Source organism: Strongylocentrotus purpuratus, unplaced genomic scaffold, assembly GCF_000002235.5.
Source record: "Strongylocentrotus purpuratus isolate Spur 01 unplaced genomic scaffold, Spur_5.0 spur5_contig_821, whole genome shotgun sequence".
In the NCBI taxonomy this organism is placed as follows: Eukaryota; Metazoa; Echinodermata; class Echinoidea; order Camarodonta; family Strongylocentrotidae; genus Strongylocentrotus; species Strongylocentrotus purpuratus.
In genome coordinates this window covers 1,117,117-1,139,273 of record NW_022145526.1, presented here as the reverse complement: position 1 = coordinate 1,139,273, position 22,157 = coordinate 1,117,117, and the positions used below count along the sequence as shown (strand labels likewise).

At 38.7% G+C, this 22,157-nt stretch overlaps 1 protein-coding gene across 1 annotated transcript; it reads right to left on the bottom strand.

The window, feature by feature from the left end:
• Positions 1-13,650: 13,650 nt before the first annotated feature.
• On the bottom strand, positions 13,651-21,609 carry LOC105440883. The gene is made up of 3 exons (XM_030981346.1): positions 20,885-21,609; positions 19,564-20,345; positions 13,651-19,177 (listed from the first exon to the last, which is right to left on the bottom strand). The coding sequence occupies exons 1-3, from the start codon at positions 20,904-20,906 to the stop codon at positions 15,434-15,436; spliced, it is 4,548 nt and encodes a 1,515-aa protein (XP_030837206.1). The 5' UTR covers positions 20,907-21,609; the 3' UTR covers positions 13,651-15,433.
• Positions 21,610-22,157: the final 548 nt, after the last annotated feature.

Here is a 22,157-nt window from a genome sequence, read left to right as displayed (position 1 = left end):
CGGTCTTTATTAGTGACGCAAAAGGTTATTGACAATCAGTTTTGTTTTCGGAAGGGTTCGCTTCCCACCCCCCCCCCCTCCCCCAGGCACAAATGACGCCAAAGAGTTTTCGGCAAGCCTTCGCAACCATTCTTTGATACTAAGCTTGATTCCCCTATAATTGTCATCTACAGGAACTCGCCTATTCTTCTTGGACCGCCAAAAGAAAACCATAGAGTCTTGCGGACCACGTGGGGGAAATCACAAGACCCTGAAGACGATTACAAACAGGAGATCAGTTCTAAAGGATGTTGAATGGTACAGAGGAACTCCCTTGTGGACAGAAAGCGTCACCGCAAGAGGTGTTATTGTTCTCAATGGTCAGCGCAATGTTTCACCTGCTTCGACGAATGTCATACGGTTCAGCAGTCCAGCAGGGATACATCTTTACCACGGTACTGTTTATTTACATAACATTTTGAAAAATCGAGAGAAATTCTTTGCTCAATGATATTTTCAGGGTATCATTAATGATTTAATTCTTTCTTTCTCGTATACATGTAATTTATATATTTTTCCTTTGTCATGTACTTGTCCTCATTTTGTTTTAATGTAGTATTGGCTACACGGTGGGATATACAGCCGTAAAACATAAATTCCTTATTCTTATTTGATCAACCATTAAAGGTTAAGACCAGTTCTGGTCATGTGATTGCATTGTGAAAGAAACGTTGTGGAATAGATCAGAAAAGGTTGATCATCTAGCATAAAGGGGAGTTTTGGCCAAAAATGATGAAAATTCGACCCATATAACAATTTTCTGATTTTGTCATATTCTGGACCTACATACTCTTTTGCCCATATCCATAAAAAAAATCAGCGTGAAAAAATTAGGAGAAAGCCATACAATTTGCGTTTTTGTTAAATAAAGCAAACTTGAGCAAGCGTCACATTGAACAAAGAATCTAAGCAGTTTATTTATTTTAATGTTAATTAAGTTAATTACTTTTGTCGTTCATTCTACAAATGCAAACATTTTAATGGAAATAACAATTGTTGAAATTTTGAGAGAACTTCATAATAAAACATTTGAATTATAGTTAAATGTGCAGTGGCCACCTCAGCACCTCTCATCATCTTCTGATGGAGCAGCATCATCACTCCAACCTTATCAAAAGCCTCAGACATATCAAAATTGTAAATATTTAGTAGAGATGTTGTTCATACAGCAGCTGAGGAGGGTCTGAACCAGGTAGCCGATGACCGGTATTTATATAGTCGGCAAGTAGCGCCAAGCGGCGGCAAGTTCAAACCGATTTGGCGACATTTGGCACAAACTAATCACCAAGTGGCGCAAAGTAGCCGTCTATTGGCGCTAATGGGGCCAACAGGGTGAATTTGGGAATCAAATAGCCGTGTAATGGCGCGAACTGGCGCGAACTGGCGCAAAATTTTGGAGCAAGCCGGGTGGCATTTGGCGCACGCCATATGGCACCCAGTTTATTCCACTTGGCGACACATGCCGAGCGGACATTAATTCGGCGCCACAGCGAGCCACTACGCGCCAATCACATAATCTTTGGCGCGAACTGGCACCAACTGGCGTTGGCCCAGTGGACTCCTAGCATTAGCGTTTTAAGGTGACAATTTTTACAATCATAATCGTCCTTGATATATGACCTTTCCATTCATATATGGTTTTGTAAGGTTTTTTTTGCCACTTCCTTTGTAAATTGGTCAAATATGAGTATACTACCAGTTTCCTGTACTAGTGTGTACTGCAAGGTTCTGGAATCACCAAAATGATAAGAAATTTGGCCCAGTCTTATAAAGTTACAAGCACTGTACACAGAAAGATGTATATGGGACAACGCGATTATCGCGATATCTATCCAGGCCGGATAGATATGATAATTTACCAAACATATCAATTAGTAGGTGGTGTTCCAGCAAAATTTATTTCATCACGGATTAGTCAAAACATATTCTTTCACATGATTGGTAATAAGAGCTTCATTTTCATTTTTTGAGAAGGGGGCGTATCCAAAACTGGTCTATACCTTTCAGCTTTACAGGAAACCTGTGATTTCCTTTATACGAGCATACATTGAGAGCCAGTAGGGACTTTTAGATTTGCGTGGACTGATACGTGTGACGTCCATTCAAGGCAGTGCATTAAAAGGACGTCGACCGTAGCAATCCACATTGTCTTCGTGCAACTCTAAAAGTCCCTATTATGTGCAAATTACGCACCTGATCATTTGATATTGTCAAGTCAGATACTCCTAAAGGCTTGTCCAGATACGGGTTCGTAAATCGCACCCCCCCCCCCCCTCAAAAAAGAAAAAGCCGCCGAGGTTATTTAAATAAACGGCTACTGCACGTAGCAAATGACTGAGCCCTGTGTTATTGGATACAGAAATGTGATCCGATGCCAAACATCATTATTAAAATAGAAATACATCTGTTTTGTCGGGGAATTTCAGAACAAGACTCAAATTTGAACATGTATTATAATCTTTCCAATCTTTCATTTAGCCATCTTTTTATCTTTTCGCACACATGTTGGCAAACAATGGGGAGATGATGGTAAAAATAACAACCAAATTATAGAACAATAATAACAAATTAACAACAAAAACAAAGATAGTAAAGATTATGATAATACTAATAATAATCATCATAATATATTCGGATTGTATTGCCTTTGCATCAATAAACACGAGAGAGAAAAACAGTTCAATATTTGTTTTCCTTTCTTCTTTTATTTTGGACAAAACCCCAGGCCAATCTTATGTCAAACTGGAGTGTGCCCCGGATGAACTGTCATGTGACAACATTTGCATCCCAACTGGGTGGGCATGTGATGGACTTATCGACTGCGCTGACGGGTCAGACGAAGCAAATTGTAATCCAATTGAAGACTCTGGTAAGAATTTTAAAGGTTTGGATCTAAAACAAATTCAAGCGATACTGAACTGACGAATATTCTGCCCTGGCGTACTGTTCATTGCAAAGCGCCATCTTATAGTCAACTTGGTATTTACGTTTAAACAAAGCTTCAAGTCTCAATGAAATAATGTACATTGAAACAAATTTAGCTGTTATAAACGTTGAAGGTACTAAAGCGAAAAGTTACTATAACTTAATGCTAGAAAAGAAAAAAAAAGAGAAAGTTGGTTTCCATTTTTGGAAAAATATTTTAGGCCTACCAAAAACATTTGTTTGGAAAGATGTATTTCAGTAGAAATTTTATAAGATAAGAGACAATAATATCAAACAATATAATTGTCAAATTAATTCATAGGATATTGCCCTCTAAAGACAATCTGTTTACATGGAAAATCGTACAGTCTAACGAATGTGAAATTTGTCGTGAAAAAGAAACTATTGAGCATTTTATATTTCGTTGCAAGAAACTAAGTTTTCTGGAAAAGTATCTCAAGAATTATATATTTTATCTTTAAAATAGAAATAGAAATTGGTATGAAAATGTTATTGGTTGGATATCAAATAAATAACAGAAAATGTACTTTATTTAGTTTTTTTGATGAATTATGTACACCTGGTAATATACAAAGATTACGTAAAGCGGAACTTTGGGGAAGTACTAACCAATCCAAGGAGGTTAACATTTCATCATTGAAATGTAATTTGAAATACAAAGAAAATATAAGATACTTCGATAATGAAGAAGTTGAGAAAGTAATAGAAATGTTAAAATGATCATTTTTATAAATTATGTTGATCTTGTATATAATTCATATTGTTTCATTTTACTTAGTGTTTTGTAAATAGTCTGTATGTATTTTAAACTGGAATAATAAAGTTCCTCTGAAGAGGTAAAGAGAAGAAAAAACAACTTGGTATCAGTGTGTAACCAAATACCTAATACATTGTACTTTTTACAAGCACAAGTGACTAAATTTGTGAGTATTAGGAAAGTGTTCAATAATATTGAATGCGTCAACATTACAGCGGGACTGACTACTTGTAGCTACTTGCGCCCTCTTTTTAGCCAACAATGCCTAAGCGGTACCCGTTAGTCCCCCATTGTCCCGTTTTTCTAATGTAAATTGAGAGCTGACTTGATGAGATAACCTTCTGCCAGTTACCACGCAGGGAGGTCCAAACTAGTGCACATAGGCTTTAAGGGGATTAGCAATAGTAAAGATATATTTTCGTTATCTTTTTAATTGCATATGTTCATTCGACAAATATCATCCATATTATGCCAGCATTATCTTTGTGTACCGATATTCCCCTAATATTTATTATGGACAGGTGAGATAATTATTAGAATAGGTGATCGTTTTCCTGCCCTTTTCCTTGTCTGCAAGTCGTTCTCTTCCTTTAATTATATTCTTAAATACAAATTATGCTGCAAGCAAATCAAGCTCCAAATGTATGGTGTAGCCCTCGTTGATGTAATTATGTTAGGTTATGGGTTCACGTGTTTCAATCATGTACGGTACTCGAGAATTTGTATCAAATCCATGTTTAAGTTCATAGAAATGTTTCTTTAAAACAAAGGTCTAGAAATTATTACATTCTAATGCAATTTAAATTCATGCAGGTGCGCTCATGTTTGTGACAAGTCTAGACGGATCAGCTATATATATGTCCCACACCAACGATCTGAACTTCCAGAAACTCCCACTTTTGTTTATTCAAAGACCGGTAGCAGTTGATTATGACGTCATAGCAAAGGAAGTGTATTGGACAGATGTGGGTGGAAAGACTTTAAGTGCTGCTCGAATCGATGGGACTAACCAGCGAACGCTAGTGCATGGACTCGGAGGTACACATGTTTCGTCGACTGCCCGGAAGAATAGGGACGTTTAGATTTGCACGTAGACAAAGTGGACTGCTACGTTTGATGTCATTTTAACTCACTGGCGCAATGCCTTAAAATGACGTCACACGTAGCAGTTCACTATGTCGACGTGCACGTCTAAAATTCCCTATTACCCATTGACAGTATTACCGCCTTCTTGAGGAAAAATGACGCTAAAGCTATGAGCAGAACATGTTAATATCAGGTTAAAGTGTGCAAAAAATTGACTTGTGAACTTTCTAAACCTCTTTATTCCGTATGAATTTAGCATTAATTCGAATTCGAATTCAAATAAAAATATAAATTCACATTCAAATTCATCTGCAAATCGAGTTCACATTTTTTTTGCTTTCCCCTTAGTAAAATAGGTACTGGTAAAAGTTGTCACATTCTGTTAGAAACTGCTTTTTACATTTTTTTTCAACTGTCGTTGCGTATATTAAAACCAGCTTCAAATAGTGCTATACATAGTCATGTAATAAACGGATTTACTTTTTGCATTCTTTCTTTGGTTTCAGTTCCTGAGGGATTATTTGTTGAAAGCGCCAGCAAAACCGTGTTTTGGAGTGATCTACAGTTTCAAACCATTGAAACCATCCAATTTGACGGGACTGGTCGTCGGGTATTAATAGGCACACATTTAGACAAACCGCGAGCGCTTATTATAGTTTCAAGCAACAGGTTTGTTTTATATACTTTATTGTATTAATTATGTTCAGTCATCTACTCCTCTACCTATCAAATCAAATTATGATGAAATCATACAAATTGACACGAAACCAGACGATTCATTACCTCACAACCCGTGTAGATACAGTAGAATCTCATTTAAACGAAGTCCTTGGGACCATTGAAATTACTTTGTTACATGTATATCAGGAATCTTGGTGTATCAGGGTAAAAACACGGAATAATATATAGAGCTATACACACTAAGAAATATGGGTACATTTGGGGTGCAGATCGCTGCTACAATAGCAGCCTCCTATAGGGTGCAAGTCTGCAATACATGGCTGCTATTGTAGCAGCGGTCTGCACCCATAAGGGTGCTCGTTTGCACCCCTAAGGGTGCTCTTTTGCACCTCTAAGGGTGCAAGTCTGCAAAATTGCATATAGGTGGCTGCTATTGTAGCAGCGATCTGCACCCTATAGGGTGCAAATTTGTACCATTATTTTTTAGTGTGTAGGACTAGCAAAATCGCATTGCTCATTATATCAGATCGAGCTATCTATGACGATCCCGACCCCCCCCCCCCCATAAAATAATGAACATTCAGAGAAATGCATTTTCATTTTCATAACACTCTTACCTGACTGACTAAGCAATTAATGTATTCCTTAAAGTAATAAACTGTTTTTCTAAAACAGGGGCGCCTAATGGAAAGGTTTGCATTATATTACATGAGGACAACGGCCAATCAAAATCGTCTATGCATGCACGTATCGTTCAAAAGGCTGAACATTGACCAATCAGAATCGTCGTCTTTAATTTGCTATTGTCCTCAAACCTTGGTGTGACGGGGCCTAGATCACCACAATCACAACCCGTTACGCTGTAGTGAATAGATAAACGAGAAACGAGCAATAGACATATCAAAGGAGAATACTGTAGTACACATGTACATTCAATGTTAAAAGCCAACTGAACCACTTACCAGTACTACCACACAACATGCTGAATCATATTTCGTAATTATGAGGGTTTTTTTCTTTCAATAGGAAGCTTTATTGGACGGATTGAGGAGCGTCACCCATAATTGAAAGGTCAAACTCAGACGGTTCCGTTCGACAAGTTATTGTCCAAACAAACCTCGGATGGCCTAATGGTTTAACGTATGACAGGCAAGGTAGATTTATATACAGTTTAACCTTATATTTGCCATGATCGACAATTTGCACTTTCGCTAATTTTCCAAGTGTGTGATTCGGCACCAAAAAAGCAGCCATCAATCTGACGGAAGGATTGCTTTTTCGAGACAAAAGCTTTGCAATGTTTGTGATGAGTTTATTTGTTTGAAAACATAGAAGAATAAAATAATCTGAATGGCGAAACTTTTAAAGAAATAAAAAGACTAATGATAAGAAAGATATAACTGTTTGAAATATGAAATCACTAAATAATTTATGTACGAATTTCAAATTGGCAGTGTGGTAAGTGAAGAATAGCAGATAATATACAGGAATGAAGGGCCTTGAACACAAGAGTCTGTAACAGACTTGACACTTGATGATGATGATGATGATGATGATGATGATGATGATATTCTGTCTGGAATAGGTGATCGGTTGATCTGGTGTGATGCTCGCCTTGATAAGATCGAATCATCAGACACTCTTGGACAAGACCGCAGACTCCTCCTCGATGTCACCCATGGTGTTCATCATCCCATCGATATGATCATGTACCAAGGCACACTCATGTGGACCGACATGGTTTTCCAAGGCATCGGAGTCCAGGAAGGGGACCAGCAGGCTTGGCCAAGAGTCTACGCCAACACTTTCATCATTGCTAGACCGGCTGGATTCCATGTAGTAGGTAAGAATTAGGGTTAGAGTGTCCTCTGGAAGTTTTTAAATTATTTAGGTATATTTAACAAGGTGTGTGTGTGGGGGGGGGGGTAACGCACCTGGTTGTTTGAAGTGTTATACCTTGTCTGATGTATTTTAATGGAGGGATTATATTAAATTGGAAGGTTATACTGATAATATACATTTTGTAAAAATAGCAGAAAATATTTAGAAACAGACCAGTAAACATTTGCTGTAAATCCTTTAGTAAACAGGCAGCTATTATTTGTAAGGTTCAATACATATCTCTTAAGTACCTTTTAAGTGCATATTCCATTTGTTTTATATTTTATTTTCGCGATTGCTAAAAGGAAGATATATATATTAAACAAGGATGTATAAGCGAGAGTGAAATCGTTCAAAAAGTCAACGAAAAATAATCATTGTGAATGTGATGATACGTTGTGCATTCTTAATTTACTTCATACACTTACTTGCATAAACAGTCGTTTCTGATGCATTATTTGACAGAGAGTAATATCGTTCAAAAGTGAATGGAAAGCAAACATTCCAAAAATGTTTTACCAGCATATGGGCTAGTAAGACAAACAAATAATGCACATAAATATGTATTTTCTTTTTGAAAAATACTATTGGGGGTATATTTATTTCATATGTTTGTAACTTACATGATCAATACTTCATGGATATTACAATTGATTAACCACGCTATTTTATATAGATATATAGTATACAGATATTGACTGACAGGGGGTGTAATATAATATTATTTCGACCGGTGAAAGGAGTAATCTTTTCCAAATTGGTTATATTTTCCCGAGGGAAAATATAACCCCCTTCGGGTCCAAAGAACGTTATATACCCCCTGCCAATCAATATTTGTTATATTAGATAGCCTTGGTTTGATTTATATATATATATATATATTTTTTTTTCTTGGGGGGGGGGGTGCAATATATATATATATATATATTTTTTTTTTCGCGGACAAACAAAATATTAGAAAAAGTATGCACAGCGCAGGCAGTGACGCAGCAACACATGCGCATCTGAAAACATTGATGACATCACTGCCTGCGCTGTGCGCTCACATAATATTTGCATGGGCGCTATCTTAATTTACGCGTAAACCACTGACCTCTAGAGGTCAATGGTTTGTTTACCCGTAAATTAAAATGGCGCCCATAACCGTAAACTGGTGTATTCGCCAATGTCTACAAATATAACCCTATAAACCCACTGCCGAGGGGGGGGGGGGGGGGGGGGGGGGTAATTTTCCTACGAACTATCTATGCCTGCGCACAAGCTCATTTTCCTTGACTTCATAAATAAACGGTTTATTTCCTCAAGACAAGTCAGCACCGTACCTATAATTTATAACAAAAATATGCAACTCTAGCATGCAACTATTCAGTTTGGCTTGATCGGAAAAAGCGCTGCGCGTGTACACAAATCTCCCGGGTTCGAAGCTCATTGAAGCTACTTTTGAACCCCTTTTTCTTTTGCTGATATTATAGAAAGGTTGACAATTGACAATGATTCTAGAAAATACAAGTATTATAGTTGTAGTCTCTCTCGAAGTTGTCACAGTGGATAAAAAGACACAGCGCGTAGGAAGAAATAATTGGCCGGTCGACCAACACAGCTGACCCAACAAATCAACAAATCTATGCTTATCTTTCTTGCTCCCTCGACGAAATGACTCCACCCAACAACCCCCCCCCCCCTCCTTCTCTCTCTTAATACTCCCATCACTCCTCTCTCACGCTCTTACCCCCATCCCTCTCTCTTTCATCTCCGTTTCTTTTGTTTCTTTTTCTCTTTTTTATACTTGTTTTCCCTTTCTTCTTTTCTTTCTTTTCTTTCTTTTAATTATTTTCCTGTCTTCTCTTTTCCCTTTTTCCTCTCCTTTCTCCTTCTTTCTTTATTCTCTTGTCTTTCCCTTTTATTGTGTGTGTCCTTTCCGTTTTTTCTTTTCATTTTCTTTCCCTCTCATTTTTTTCCTCCCCCCTTTTTCATTTTTCCCAACGGCAGTGCAACATTACCGACAGTGTCCTGCATGGTAGGAGGGGGAATCGCACCCCTCCAACCGACACACACACCCTCTGGCCACTCCCCTGGTATGGGTTAGGAATAGTTTGGGGTCTAGGGTGGGAGTTAAGAGTTTTATCATTGTAGGAAATTGATGCTGGGCCATTGTCCCACGGTCAAGTGTCGTATAACTTCACTAATTGTCCCTTCAGTCTCGAATGGTAACAACGCAAAAGAAAAATTCCCTCTCGTGTATTTGATAAACTATATTTAATCTGATATTATAGCTTAAACATTGACGTATCAAATTAACTGTACGATTCGCAATAATTTGTTTTTATTTTCTTACAGTAAACCCGTGTCTGGATAATCCTTGTGTACAAGCGACTTGTCATGCTCTCGATGAGACTGACTATCGGTGTGAATGTATGGACGGATTCACGGGCAAAAACTGCGACACAGGTACTTGATTGCATTGAGACATGCTATTTAATAAGAAACATAAATTATATTCATTACTATTCGATGATAGAGCAAAACATGACATTGTGGAAGTATCGTAGTATAGGGGTTGAGTCACTTGACTCTCAATTCAAGGGTTGTGGAATCGAATCCCAGCTCCTTTTGGTAAGACTCTAATCCGTATATTGCTACTCTCCACCCTGGTGAGGTAAATGGGTACATGGTAACTGTAGTTTCTCAGTCATACCACTTACCGATTATAAATTTTAATATTATATTATATAATATAATATTTTATTTCATACTGGTATCGATGTTCGCTTTACAATGCATCTTGTCATGTTGAACAAAATAATCGGAGTTATGGCAGAATTTGTGTTTGAATAACTTTTATGATTTCATCGAAAAGTTTAGTCTTATCCATCCACTTTTAGAAATTCATGGTCCTTTAACCGTCTCCATGATTGCATGTATCGAATACGCGACAGAGAACACGCGGGCCAGGTTTACATTATACGTATAAAATATTGATTGCCCGACGCAGCATAAATATTTGGTCGTATGTGATATTTGCGTGGTATTATGAGCCATCAATAATAAAACATGTCATATTCTAAAATCGGGCATGTGTAGAATATGTTTGAATCTCTTTATTCATCAACTTCTTCTACTTATTCAACAAATGTGTATTCATTGAACATAGTTTTCCAGTCGATGGCAATGCCTACCCCTACTACGGTTGCTGATACGAGTCCGACTACTACTCCAGGGGCGTCGCCAAAGGGGGTGGGGGTGTGGGGGGGGGGGGGGTGCGAAACCCCCCCCCCCCACCTGTCAGGATATTGTCGGTAAAATTGCGCTGCCGTCGGGAAAAAAAGAAAAGGGGGAGGGAAAAAAAGAGACGGAAAAAAAAAGAGAGGGAAAAAAAGAGAGGGAAAAAAAGAGGGAAAAAAAGAGAGGAAAAGGGAAAGAAAAGAAAAAAAGAAAAGGAAAAGAAAAGAAGAAAGGAATAGAAAGGAAAGAAAGGAAAAGAAAGGAAAGAAAAGAGAAGAAAGAAAGAGAAAAAAGAAGAAGAGGGAGGAGAGGAAAGAAAGGAAAAGAAAGAAAAGAACGAAAAGGAAAAAAGAAGAAAAAGGAGTGAAAGGGAAACAAAAGAAACGGGGGATGAAAGAGAGGAGAGAGAGGGGAGGTAAGAGTCTGAGAGAGGAGGAGTGGGAGTAAAAGAGAGAAGGGGGTTGTTGGGTGGAGTCGTCTCGTCGAGGGAGCAAGAAAGACACGGGTAAATATGTTGCCGTTTCGGGTCAGCTGTGTCAGTATTCTTGCTCGATCCTCGTGTACTATATCAATGCAGAAGTTTGAAGTCGGTGAGATATATTCGTCGGTCGGCCGACAAGTTTTTTTCCCTACGAACTGTGACTTCTAATGACGACTTCGAGAGTGACTACAACTACAATACTGGTATTTTCACGAAGTTTCACTTTCCTATAATATCAGCTAAAGAAATCAGAGGTTTAAAATTTTCGGGGAAACTAAATTCAAACAAGGTTTAAGAGTCAACAACGGAACGACAAATCGTCTTCCTTTCTTTATATTGTGATGAAACACCAAAAATTCCGCGCTTCGCGCGGAAGGGGAAACTTCATTTAGACGAGTCGAGACAAAACAACGAATCGTCTTCTTTCTCTAATAATTTAAGGAAACGTCAAAGCTTCGCGCGAGATTGATAAACTGAATTCAGACAAATAGGGCTTATAAAAAGTCGAAAACGGTACAACGAATCGTGTTCTTTCTCTAATAATTTGAGGAAACGTCGAAGCTTTCGCGCTTCACGCGAGAGGGGGAAACCGAATTCAGATGAATAGGGCTTAATTAGATTCGAAAACGGTACGACGAATCGTCTTCTTTCTCTAATAATTGAAGAAAACGTCAAAGCTTCCGCGCTTCGCGCGAGAGGGGGAAACTGAATTCAGACAAAATGAATAGGGCTTATTTAGAGTCGTAAACGGTACAACGAATCGTGTTCTTTCTCTAATGATATGAGGAAACGTCAAAGCTTTCGCGCTTCGCGCGAGAGGGGGAAACTGAATTCAGAAAAGGATAAACAGTCGAGAACGGTACAGCAAATCGTCTTCTTTTTTATAATAATTTAAGGAAACTTCTAAGCTTCCGCGCGGGAGGCCCATCACCCACACCCCCCCCCCCCCCTAATGAGCGCGCTTTTAAGTTATTCTCTTGCTCACTACCGCACCTCCCTAAAATAAGATCCTAGCTCCGCGCCTGCATTAAAATATATAGCTATGATGCTGACTAAATTAAAGAAATAATTCGTATATTTATGTCGTCGAGGAAAATGACCATTTTGCCCATATAGACCATGGGATGGAGGCGAAAAATGTGGCTAGTTTTCAATTTTCGTGGGGCACCTCATGCAACCACACGAAAACACTCTATATAGGGGTAATGGAAGGTGCTAAAACCAATTATGAATGTCTCCATCCCTAAATAAGGCATATAACGAAGATAAAAGCGTTTTTGTATGCCTATTTTGTGTAAAATTTCCACTACAGTCCCATGTACTCTTTTCTGTGTCCTTTTTTAACATTCCTGCCAAAATGCACCAAGTTATTCAAATAATAATCTTGAATTTAGTATCTAACCTTTTTAATATACAAATGTACATCAAATAGCTTTGAAAAAGAAATTCTGAGATTTAGAAAGCATTCTGTCGTTTGGATCATCATGTTATCATGTCAAGAATTTGAAGAAAAAAAGTAGGATTTTCTCAGGCATTTTGTAAAAAGTTGTTAACTTGTCTAGAATAGTCAATGTGTAAGCAAGTGAGTTTCCTTTTACCTATTTTAAATTTAGGTTTGATGTAAAATGAAATTCCTATGCTCGTGGGGGGGGGGGGGGGGTTGGAAATTTCCTTCATTGTCAGATTTTAGAAAAAAAAATGATTTCATTTGATTTTGTATGTTCTCTTACAGTAGTTGAATAAAAGAAAATGAAAAAAATATAATCAGCAGTATTTGTATTATTTTTTCTCAGCAATTCAATTCAATAATGAACATCGCAACGAGATGCAAGTATATTTCCTGCAACCAAAGGGGGCACGGGCATCATGTTTGGTAGGGCATCAAGTTTACTTGGGAATGAAATGCAAAATTAAGGTCAAATATTTTAGTGTGGGAGGTGGTCCTATTATCTTCTTTCTTTTCCTTGTCCCTCTGATCTTTTTAAAATTTACCTTGTCATGAGGGAAAAGGAATATCCCCCATTCCCCCCTTATCTATGTCACTGATTACAATGATACAAAATGTCATTTTTCAAATCATCCTGCAACATATACACTATGGTTTAGCACATTTATTCACAGGACAGCAACCACCTTAAAAATAATTCAAAAAACATTCATACATTCCAATACATATGCAACTTCAGTTAAAAAATAGCTACCAGCAAAAATGGAAGGGCTCGTGCAAATAACCCTCCCTTTCCTTAAACATATTGAAAAACAAAAACGTGAGAAAATGTTAAGAGTGGAAGATAGACAGAAAACAGAAGAGGGAAATGCAACATAGAATGAACATAACATGACACCCCCCCCCCCCCCAATTACTTTATGGCCTAGTTGTCTAACTGGACTCACGCTCGTTCGCCACTGTTCACCAATCATCCCAACACGCACACTCATATCTAAATGCACAAAACATAGGTGTTTATCATTCATCACAGCCACATACATACATTTCACCATTGCCATTTGGGGGTTTCTCCTTAAAGTACATTGAAATAAACATTTTGACACATGATTTTGGTTCATTCAACTTTTATATAAATTTGATTGATGACTTCAAATTATATACTATAATGATGTACATGTAATTCATGATAAACCATTATGTAAATAGGTACATTGCATTTCTTTAATCTTGGGTTTTATGACTCCAGTATGTACATGAACTTTAATTTCTTCTATCACCGTATGATGGTTTGTAAGTATAATGAGATGATACACCTACATACTGATTTCTTTGAAACAACAACTTCACCGGTATCTTAAGTAATTTAAATGATCGATAAGCATCTTACAGTATATTCATATCATTAAATTCCAAAATGCTTCACTTATTTGTAGAATGGAAGAACGAGAGCAAAAATGAGACCATGTTTAAATGGCATATTTACGCTTGTAGAATTCTACTAATATATTAGCTTGACATCATAATGACACAGGATTAATGTTTTCTAATTAGATCAAAATTTAAATTACATGTTTATCATTAAGAAAAAAACCACTTAACATCTTTAAATATTTTAAAAGTAGTATTTAAAGGATCACTATATAATTAATGTACTTTACAGCCATGGGGCTCTTTGTGCAATGTGTGACTGGTTTATAATATCATACATTTGTATTTGTAATGAAAATAAAAAATATCTCATCTTCATTGAGGCATTTCACTCTTAAAATGCTTTCACCGACTTCACTAAATGACAGTAATGTCCATAATCATAGTTGTGATAAACAATGAAAAGACAAAATTTCTTCTTATAGCAAACAGAATACTAGTAAGCCAATCTGAATGACTTCTCTAAAATATCATTTTGCAGTATTTTAGTCACTACACATATTCCATTGAAAAGCATCCTGCATTTTATAAGACACATACTATACTTTACTGTACTTGTAAAGGATGACAATAAACATGAAGTACTAAATATTCTACTTCCTAGAACAGTATCAGAGCTCTGTCAAAGGAAAAGAAAAAGAAATAACCAAAACTAAGGCTAAACTTTAAAACTGGAACAGGACGACACTCTGCGCACGATAGCTCATATTGATATATAACTATACAAAAATATTAACAAAATAATTGTATGAGCTAAATCTTCAAGGATTTGTCGTCTTCTTGTGATATTCTAAAATTAGAATTTCACTCTTAAAACTCTTTCATCAACTTCACTAATGACTGATAGTTATGTAAATACATGTAGTACATGTAGGTAACCATATTCATGATAAAAAACCAAATAAAACCTTTCTGCTCTGTCAAAAAAAAACACTCGTAGCACGACTTTTCTACTAGAACAGGATGAAACTGCACAACATCAGATAATATAATACTATACAAGAAATTACAAGTTTAATCTCCAAGATATTGTTTTCTTTTCTTTTTTTCTTTCTTGCATCTTTAGAATACCAAATATTGTTAAGTTTTGTATTTCAATCATATACATGTACACTGACACAATTTAGGAAGATTGCACAAACAGTATATTAGATGTTTCAGAATCAAAATACAATCAGTCTTTGCTGGGAATGTACATGTGTAAGCCTTCTTACATGTTTTATGTATCATAATTTAACATTGCAAAATGTAACACTAAAACTAATATCATTCCTTGACAATTTCCAGGAAAGATAAATGTTATTCACTTCTTGCATTAAATTTGAAGAAGAAATAACTTGATTGATGACTTCATTTCATTTGAATTTTTACATGGTGATCATTCCCTTTACTGAACTCATGAATACAACTTGACTGCTCCTCAAATCATTAGTTTATTCATGGCACCTTCACACCCAAATGCCTATTCCCAGTCAGAGAGATCATCATCTCCGAAATCATCTTCTGCATCTTTTTCTGCAGCTTGATTGGTACATTCTATACACTTACACAGATCCGTACAAGTGATCTTGTTTTTTACGCACTCACATTGCTTAGTGTGGCATTTTCCCTTTTTGCATTTACACTTGACTGCAGCGGTAAGGTGGTTGGGAGCCGGTGGCAAAGTGCTCCACTTGATGACCAACTCTCCATTCTCCATAACCCAGCCGTGCTCTGTCGGGTTTCCTTCCCCGATAAATTGCTGGAGTGATCTTCTGTGAATTGCAGCTTGATAGTTTGCTCTTCTAATGTGTAACAGAAGAGAGTCTTGATTCGGAGGAAGCGATGATTCAAACTTGCAATCCATCCGGAACATGTTGTACCTAAGCAAATTCACATCATCCAAACCCTGCTTTCCCGAGTAGAGACTGCAGACGAATTGCTCAAGTCCTTTACTCAACTGTGGAGACACATCAAAAGACTGGCCCAAACTTTTGAATGTGGATTGATATTCTTCATCAGAAAGCATCAATTTCAGAGCTTTCGATTTCCCTTTGCCGTAAAATGCACTGACGGAATCACAGCCAGTGAAGATATGCAAGCCAATGAGAGCTTCAGAAACATCTTTGCCATAATGATTATGGACTGCTGTTACATCGATTGTACGAGACAAGTTCCCCCTACCAGTGTGAAAGAGAACTCTGCTGTTCATTACACCTGAAAGACCTACAGCCACAACAAAAACATCGGTATCAGGACTTCTAATGATGACTGAGCTGGTTACTTGGGAGCTTGATGCCTGGTGCTGTGATGCATATTCACAGTGGAGAAGAAGTCTGGTATCAGCTTCTTCATGATCTGCAGTCAATTCTGGTACTTCCTCCACTACAAGCTTACCAGATGTGCTGTAAAAGGCATGGCATTGTGACGCATGTGCAAAGAACACTTTGACATTTCTGAACTTATCTGGGTGGGTGTTGGACCAAGTCTGAAATAAGAATTGTACAAGTTCTTCCTTGTTTTGACTGTGTGTCATATATTTCTTCCACTGAGAAGGGATGGCTTGGTCCACACTGAAAATCGTTATCCGTTGCATTCCTCCAGATGCTCTTGCCCCCCTTTCAGCATTCTTGATGGATACGGGCGGATATCGATCTGTTACAAGATGAACAGTATCCGAATACATGTTCGTGGCCAAAGTTACAACCTTATCAAGAATGCATGTTGCCAAATCCCCAAATGTTGACAGTGAGTTTATCCTACTCGAAAGCTCCTGGATGAGAGCCATTCCATCCACAACCCACACCACATGTTTCGGAATGGACTCGAGAACTGGTGAAGGCTGAACTGAAGATTCTAGGTGTCGCATCAGGCTTGCTTTATTGGTTTTCACCATCCCCCCACATCCATTTGACAATGCCAAGGGACTTTCATTGAGATTGTATACCATCAGCTCCTTCAGGTCAAGCTTCCTGTCTTTTGAAACTATTGCTAGCCTGGCAAATAAACTCCGATCTTGTTTTAACAATCCTTGAGAAACCTTTCCTTTTGATGGCTTGGATGTTGCTTTGGAGAAAGTCTTGAGCTGCTGCTGCTTCAAAGGTGCATGGAATTCTGTAGACCCTTGCTGTAGACGTTCTGTTATGAACACTTCCGCAGCAGCCTGTCCCAAAGACTTTGCCTGAAGGAGGTCGTTCTTCAATGCATCACTTGCAATGACCCCAGATGAAATGTGGAGAAGATCGTTTCCTTGGTTCTCAAATGGATTGACCATACTATGTATAGTGTCACAGATGGCTTGTATGTCACTATTGTCCTTCTTCACACGGGAGGCTTGCAGATCTTTCAACTCTGTTGAAGAAGGCGACTTCCCAGCCAATTCTTCACACTGCCGCTGAATGGCAGCTTTAAGGTGATGTGAAAGCAGCCATCGATGGAAATAGCTCCGACTGGTACTATATCCAATGACTCCTCCTCTTGACTTGGTATCCCTGTTGACAGTCTGTTCTATCATCTGATCACCTGCTATTCCTGAAAAGCCGTGGGCAGTTTGGCGGTGAACCACAAAATCACCTTCAAGAAATGCTTCAGCTATTGAAGGATGAGTCACGGGCAGCATGTGCATCTCAAGCCAGTATGCAGACATATACCGAGAATAGTTCAAATGGTCATAAGCAAAAAACCAAGGGAGAAGACTTCGGGCTGCAGACAAGTGCAGAGGCCAATTGCCCTCCTTTGTTGCTCTGTTGAAAAGAAGCAATGACTCAACCATCTCGATGTAAGAGGACCAGAATGCAAAAGTGGGTCTTGAGGACTGAGTCTCAATGAAGAGGGAGTACTCATCAAGCAGGGCCTCAAACTGTTCACCCTCAATCACTTTCCTGTGATCTGAAGACGGGAAAGTTGTATGCATCTTCAAGAGAACGTCAGATGCTTCCTCCTGCTGCTCATCAGGAAGAGTCTTCATGAAACTGAGCCATCGCAGGCGTTCCATAGCTTCACAGAGAAGCTTATGTGCGCGAAGACTCCTGTTGAAATGATGTCCTGACAACACACCATTCACTGAACCTGTTGCAATAAGGCCACTTTCAATTATGATGTCTTGCAGACCGCCATCCTTAAACCGTTTACCAATGCATGCAAGAAAGTTCATGGTAGTATGAAAATCTCCCATTCTTACAACAGTCCTTGCAGAGAGGTGTGGATCCTTCCATCTTATCTGCTGAGCCTTACTGTAGATGGCTTGGTCACATACTATCACCACTGTATCCTGTTGCAAAATTGTGCCTATCTTCACACTCTTGTGAAGTATGGTATTGATCGTATCCTTTTGAGTTGGGGAGGCATCAATGGATGGGAGATAGAAGATGTTGGACGCCAAATTTGTGGAACAGCTTAGTTGTGTGTTGTAACCTGTCCAGCTTGGTAATAGGCTACCGAAACGATGAGGTATCCTTGACAGCCTAAATGCAGAATCCAGTTTCCTTGGCTTCTCCTGGATATCATGATAGACTTCCTCCTTTACAGCAATATGCTGTCCAAATGGTTCAGGCCCATTCTTTAGCATTCCGAAGTATGGGGTCAAGTCTGCTGTGGGTGTTTTGATGGATCTCTTGTGTGTTCTTGGTAGGCTCTGCTTGTGCGTTTGATTATCTTGATCTTGATCAGGAACAGGGACATGCTTTTGATGCTGAATGAGGATGCCTGTTGTTATGTGGGTCGTGCCTTTTCCTGATAGAGTTTCCTCAGAGAAGTCGTTGTTGTCCCACACCAAAGTTGTAAGGCATGGCTTGACACCTTCAGGGAGCACATCTTCACCTCTATTCAGCTGCTGTTCTGCAAGTGCAGTGTCATGCTCAAGTACCATGGAATGACTGCTACAATGCCCAAACCCATTGAGTATTCCAATCAGCCTTGCAGAGCCGGTCATGTGTCTCACGGTCATGGCTAAAGAAGAATGTTTGGGGAGAATTATACTACCTTTACAAGACATGTACATAACATCCTGACACATAGATAATAACTTTCTTTCATCCTCTACACTTACATCTACAAGCTTATTGACCTCTGGCTCATTAGTCGAGTTTACAACCCAGGAGAGAAAGTTGAACAGTATGGAAGGGATTGCTTCTTTAGCTGCTTCTGGGGTCAGGTCAGGTGATGTTGGGGGCCACTGCTCTTGCTCCTTACATCTGGTACAGGCAGTTTTGACAGCAGCTTTCAGGATCTGTGTTAACAAAAGACAAGAGGGAAAAAAATTACTAATGGAAATAAAAACATATATAAAATAAAATAATGTACATGAAATACAAAAAATAAAAAGTAGTTTTGAAAGAAACACCAAAATAATTAGAGGTTGTTATGTATGTAATATCCAGTGTACAAATTGATAACAATATAGCTGTTAGATAAAAAAAGAAGAAAAGAAGATAAACACCAACTGAAAGGAGCAGCCCCCCCCCCCCCCAACCAAAAGTAAAATATATACATATGTTTTCACTATATAACAAATTTGAAAAAACTTGAGTAGCAATTACAATGAACAGTAAAATAATGAGAATACACTCTCAAATAATTGAGAACTAAATTTATGAAATAAAAGTCTTAAAATACCTGGGATGCATGGTAGAGCATTAATAGTTGTTGGGGCCCTGGGTTTGTTGATGATCTGGACATGGCAGCTGATTCTTCATCTGAGGCAGACTCTTCACTGAATGAAGTGCTAGTTGCTTGATCTTGCTGTACAGCGTGCTCAGCAAGTGATGATGCCTCCATGTCACCAACCATCACAATCTCACTTTCATTCTGTCTCTGCGGGGACACGAATATGAGCTGAGGGAATGTTACTTGTAGTCGCTGTTTCAGTTTCTTGGTCTGGTATGATGACAAGTCCACTCCTTCATTTCTCAAACCTGCCTTAACGAAGGAACGATGCAAGTCCTTGAGTCTGAGCACCTCTTTGTCTTTCACAATCCTCCTCCTTATCAGATCACACAAACAGTTGTAAGTGGGAGTGAAGAGATCATCAGTGTCGGTACTTGTGGCAGCTCTCTCTGCTCGGCGCAGACAGGAGGTGAAGTCCTGGTAACAACTTTTGTGATATTGTAGCTCTATAGCTACCATATCCTTTCCGCGGATCTGCATGAGGATGCGGGTGTGTTGCCGCATCTCAGCTGCCTTCAGGAACTTTGTAGCTGAAACCTGTTCGCACCTAGAAACGGGGACCTTGAATCTCTTGCCTGTAAGTTTACTAGTCTTCCATTGAATCTTTCTGCATACAATGCATTCTGCTGGCAGGACATGCCGACCTTTCGTAGGGGAAAGACTCGATCGCAGCATCTTTCTTGGAGGTGCAGAATGAAGACTGCCTTCTTCAGCCGATTCCACATCTGCATCTGGAAAAGAAAAAGAAATTGTAATGGTAAAATTTGTATAATAAATTTGAATCTAGATCTACAGTTTTCTCGCATAGACCCTAATTATTAATGGCCGTTTATACTGCATTATGGCTGCATATATCCACTGCCTGTGACCACGAAATGCATCATAACATAATAATAACCACCAAAGATGGTAGCAGCATGCAGATCTACCGTTTAGTTAGTTACCTGACTAGATAATTAAAAGTTACCAGCATTAACCGGCTTGGATTTATGCAAAATAAGTCCTGCCCTGGCTGCCCATATCCAGATATCAGTCTACTACTAGATCTACTACTACTACTACTACTACTACTACTAGTATACTACTACTACATCTACTACTACTATACTAGTTGGCAGTCATGGCGGTGGGGGTTCAACTTTCTTTGACTTTTGTTGAGTTTGAGCCATTGACATGTTCATATAATGAAGTTTGACTTTGACCTGTTTTAATTTGAGTTGTAGACTAGGCCTATTCAAACTCTGAAATCTGAAGTTAAAATTGAACCTACCTTCAGCTTTTCGTTTTTCCATTCTAATCTCTGCCCTGACAAGTTTTCCAACATTGCAAAAATGCTGGTAGCACCTACGATGCTACGAGGCTTGAGTGGGAAAAGGTGAACTTTCATGGTGATCCTGATCTTGCTGCCGGTGAGGCTCCTGCCCGTGCAGGTCAATCCCAAACTTCTCCGCAGCACGAATAGCTACCTTTGTTTCGGCACTTTCAACTCGACTCCATCGAACACAGCAATCCTTGAATTTAGACCAGCTTTTCTCATGAAAAAATGAAACTTTCCCTTTTCCATGGGGTACAACATGCATGCAGCAGGCAGGCGACGGTGATACAATGTCATCTTCGTTGTCGGAATCCGATGAAGACGAAGTCACATCCATCTTTGTTATTGTGGATTCTGCACGTACACGTGTGTGTACGAATGCAGTGTAAAAAAAAAAATAGATAGCGCGAACGAGGCTGAGCAGCCCGTATGCTATCGCACGCTATTGCGGACGTCGTGAAAATCTCTAACGCACGCGGTGAATATCGGCCTTTTCATTGAATTCTATAGTACAATTTCTCGTAATATTTTATTAAATTGTGAGTTAAAATGTGCGCTTCAAGATTGGCAACATCTCTAATTTACTTTTGTTTATTATTTTACATATTATCATATCAAAGAAGCGTGGTTGCATTTGCCGCCCCACGGAAATTCACAATTTCAGTGGTCATCCCACAGTCTAATATGCAAGTACTATATAGATAGTCCATAGGAAAAACAATTTAGCCTTCGGCCCCAGGTTTATGGGGTTGAATTTGTAGATATTGGACATTTTAATTTTGTCGGTAATTGGTGGCTAGTTTTGTCGGTAATCGTTGGCCTCTAACCCCCCCCCCCCCCCCACTGAAAAAGGTCTAGCGACGCCCCTGACTACTACTACTACATCGAGTCCATTGGATGTTAACACTGGTAAGAACCAAAGTAGGCCTAATCGCGATCATACTGGGCCATTGTCCCAGGGTCAAGTGACGTAGGGGAGACTCAGGTTCGTTGAGCCACCCCCTCTAAAATAAACCATGACCATTTCAGCCTTTCGGGGCTAATTTTCCCTACAGTCTCGAATAGCACAGATTTCAACACAAACGAAAAAAATATCCCCCTGTGCATTTGATATATATATATAGATATTATAGCCTAGTAATAACATTGCCGTATCAAAATAACTCTACGATCGCAACAGTTTGTTTTTTCTTTCAGTAAACCCGTGTCTGGATGCTCATTGTCTATA

Bases quoted from the DNA above. Each gene is read 5' to 3' on its own strand.
- LOC105440883 (XM_030981346.1), bottom strand. From the start codon at position 20,906: ATGGAAAAACGAAAAGCTGAAG. The intron at 20,346-20,884 runs GTAGGTTCAATT...TTTCTTTTCCAG, and splicing joins GGAAAAACGAAAAGCTGAAG to ATGCAGATGTGGAATCGGCT. The intron at 19,178-19,563 runs GTATTTTAAGAC...TTGTTAACACAG, and splicing joins TGCTCTACCATGCATCCCAG to ATCCTGAAAGCTGCTGTCAA.